At 36.7% G+C, this 4,026-nt stretch overlaps 1 protein-coding gene across 1 annotated transcript; it reads left to right on the forward strand.

The window, feature by feature from the left end:
* Positions 1 to 2,378: 2,378 nt before the first annotated feature.
* On the forward strand, positions 2,379 to 4,021 carry LOC123966590 (high affinity immunoglobulin gamma Fc receptor I-like; the record flags this gene model as incomplete). Its single annotated transcript, XM_046042731.1, has 4 exons — positions 2,379 to 2,648; positions 3,140 to 3,415; positions 3,560 to 3,838; positions 3,932 to 4,021. Coding segments are annotated over 4 exons (915 nt in total), but the record flags the coding sequence as incomplete, so codon positions are not given.
* Positions 4,022 to 4,026: the final 5 nt, after the last annotated feature.

A 4,026-nucleotide genomic window follows, 5' to 3' on the forward strand; every position in this document is an offset into this window, starting at 1 on the left:
ATGGAAACAGGCTCAGTATCTTTCAGATTTATTCTGGAAAAGGTGGACAAAAGAGTATCTCGTTACTCTACAGGAGAGACAAAAGTGGAACAAAACAAAACGTAATCTTACAGTAGGAGATATCGTTTTGGTTGCGGATGCTACTGCACCACGAAATTCTTGGATGATTGGAAGAATTATTAAATCTTTTCCGGACAAATCGGGCATAGTTAGATCTGTGCAAATCAAAACCAAAACAAACATAATTGAGAGACCAGTGACAAAATTAGGCCTATTGGTAGAACAGTCAATGTAAAAGTGAACAAACACACCAAATAGGGGTTTATTTGTTCATTTATTTGTTTGTTGTTTTTATTGTAAGATGTTTTTGTTGCATTTATGTCTCCATACATGTGTATGTTTATAATTGTTATGTCTTGTATTGCCATGAACAATTAGGGGCCGGTTGTGTTGGAGCCATTCTGTGTATAGCCATGGGTTGGCGCTGTGTGCAGCCACAAGTCTACTTAAGACATTGGGTAATTAGTGCAGGAGTGGCGCACTGCGAGGTGCAGGGTTTTTGACCGTGAGGCACGGCGTGTAATTATGGAGACTATTGAGTTAAGTTATTATTGAATAAATGTTTTATTTTTTGTTATGTTAATAAATGGATTGGCATATCCGACGTTAAGTTCAGACTTTATTATTTTATTTTATTTAATTATTTTAAGCCAAAAGGCAACAGCACGCCCGAAACACGCGTGCAAAACAACTTAAATGTGCGCCAACAATGCCGTTACAGCAGATTTTACAAATAAAAGTGAACTTCTGGTGAACATATTGTAATATTCAACGGGTAGAAATGAAAGATTAAATGAAATATCTAAATAAATAATAAATGATTAACACTACAGGAGTATCTAAAAAATGTTTTATATTTTAACTGAATTTTCTCTAAATTCACTTTGATATTAAAAGAAAACCTGTTTCCACTGAATCATTTCACTTCATTGCAGACCGCCACAGTGTCCCTCAGTCAATAGCAGAGCTATCTGATGTAGGATTTCAAAATTAAAGCTTATATTTCACTTCATTTCACTTCAGAGAGAAAGTGATGACTATAGAGGCTTATGTTGAATTTAAAAATGTACACACACTTATAAACAATATATATGTCACTTGGATATGTTCTTGTTTTCAAAGGAAAGGTACATTGTGTTTTGATCAGCTGATCAGAAACACAGTGTAGACATTGTTAATGTTGTAAATGACTCTAGTTGCTGCAAACGGATGATTTGTAATGGAATATCTACAAAGGCCCATTATCAGCAAACATCAGCCCAAATGGCACGTTGTTTTTACTAATGCAAGTTTATCATTTTATAAGGCTAATTGATCATTAGAAAGACATTTTGCAGCCATGGTAGCACAGCTCAAAAACTGTTGTGTTGATTAAAGAAGCAATAAAACTGGCCTTCTTTAGACGAGTTGAGTGTCTGAAGCATCAGCAATTGTTCCATTACAGGCTCAAAATGACCAGAAACAAAGAACTTTATTCTGAAACTCGTCAGTCTATTATTGTTCTGAGAAATGAAGGCTATTCCATGTGAGTATTTGTCATAGATCTGAAGCTCTCGTACACTATTGTGCAAAGAAAAATACATATCTCAGACCAGCCAATAAAAAGAAAAGATTAGGGCGTAATCTTTCCTACATCAGATAGCTCTGGTATTGACTGAGGGACACTCACACGTCACTGTAAAGTGAAATAAGTCAGTGGAAACAGGAGGATTTCTTTAAACATCAATCTGAATTCAGAGAAAATTCAGTGAAAATGTCATTCACACATTTTTCAAAAATTTGTGTAGTCTTAATCATTTATTTATTTCATTATTTCATCTTTCATTTCTGCCACACACATTTAATATTACATTATGTTCACCAGAAGCTCACTTTTATTTTGAAATCTGCTGTAACACGATGTTACCGCAATGTTGACATACTGATATTAATGCCATCCACATTAAGTGACATCAATATTTCCCAGAGTCTCATACAGAAAAAGGGGAAAAAGCAGATTAAATCCATGAGCTCAATCATTGTCTTTCACTGTAGGTCAGCGATGACTGATAGTCTAACTAGCCTTCCTTAACTTTATGATAATTAGGAGTTCCTGATCTCATCATTATAACATCTGTTTTCGTAATTACGAGATAAGGTGTCTGATTTTTTTTCTTTGCTGAATGCAATGCGCTTCCATAATTTTTTAACATAATGTAAAAAAATTTGTATCCATAGTTATTAATTAATAAATCAATTACGTCTTGATGTAGATTCACCATTTGTATCTTTTCCTCTTTTATTTTTGTATCCTAACTGGGTATTTTTTGTGTAAACAGTGTCCAACAGGGCTGTTGTGACTCTCCAACCCAACTGGCTTCAGATCTTCAGTGGTGAGAAGTTCACTGTCAGATGTGAGATCCAGGGAGGAGGAAACACTAAATGGACGTATGAATGGACACCAGCCAAATTAAACAGACCTACAACATACAATGAATACAGGATCAGCAGAGCTACTGTGTCCCACAGTGGAGACTACAGCTGTAAGGGTAGAAGAGACTCATATTCCTCAACAGAGTGGAGTGATGTCATCAAATTGACCGTATCATGTAAGTTGGACCGTCTGTCATCTGTAATGAAAATGTAAAATCTAAATAACGCAACAGAAAACTCTTATTTCTCCAACAATTATGTCGCTCTCTTCAAGTCACATAGTAACAAAAACACTATCATAAAATACAGGCGGCATCATTACTTCTTCCTAATTCTTACCATTTCAAGTTTTAACTTAATCTATTTTAGCAAAGATCTCTTTACCTCTTGCTCATGTTGACTGTGAATGAAATGTAATCAAAATTCAATAAAGTAGTAGTTTCTAGTGGTAATGAAATTCCAAAGTATGATGTTTGTTTTGATTGCTGTGTCAAAATATTTCACGTTGCAAATTTGGTGAATTGTTCTCCTGGATAGTTTCAGTAGAGATAAACACAGGAAAAGAGAGAGAGGTTTAAAACGGGACTAAAACTGAATGTATTTCTTGCCTGTGGGGCTGCACAGACAGTAATTTCCTTGTTTTATGTCTTTGTTCTAAATCAAACAGCAAAGAGACCAAAGGCCGAACTGAGCGCTGACAGGAGAGACTTTCCAGCAGGGGGCAGTGTGACCCTGAGCTGCTCTGTGAACCCGTCATCTGGTTGGAAATACTTCTGGTACAGAGGAGAGAAAACCTCTGAACCCCTGAACACACAAGATGCTGTCTTCATCTCAGATGGACAAATCAGTGTCTCACAGGGAGGACTCTACTGGTGCAGAGGAGGAAGAGGAGACCCAGTTTACTACACAGAGGACAGTGATCCAGTCAGCATCAACAAAATTAGTGAGTTTGACATTTGATTTGTTTTTTAAACATAATTTAAAAACTGTTTGGAATCCATAATTATTAATTGATAAATAGATTTTGCTGTAGATTTACCATTTTGTCATTTTTGTATCCTCACTATGAATTCATGATCATGAACAGTCCCAAACAGGGCTGTTGTGACTCTGCAACCAAACTGGTCTGAAATATACTCAGGAGAGACGATCACTCTGAGATGTGAGATCAAGGACGGAGGAGACACTGAGTGGGAGTACGAGTGGGAAACATTCAGCTCATACAAACCTTTAAAAGACAGTGAATACAGGATTAGATATGCTTACTCAGCCCACAGTGGAGACTACAGGTGTAAGGGCAGAATGAAAAGTGCACAGCAGTCTTCAACAGACTGGAGTGATCCTGTCAAATTAACAGTATCAGACAGTGAGTCACATCACATTTCTCTCAAAGTGAATATTATACAGTTCATTTAAAGGTTGTTAAATGTTTTTATTTGTAAAAATCCCTCTCCAACAGAGCCCCAGCCTGTCCTCACTGTGTCTCCATCCTGGCTGAGTCCTGGAGCCTCAGTAACTCTGAGCTGCAGAGTTAAAGATCCATCTGCAGGATGG

Source organism: Micropterus dolomieu, unplaced genomic scaffold (assembly GCF_021292245.1).
Source record: "Micropterus dolomieu isolate WLL.071019.BEF.003 ecotype Adirondacks unplaced genomic scaffold, ASM2129224v1 contig_13772, whole genome shotgun sequence".
Classification (NCBI taxonomy): Eukaryota; Metazoa; Chordata; class Actinopteri; order Centrarchiformes; family Centrarchidae; genus Micropterus; species Micropterus dolomieu.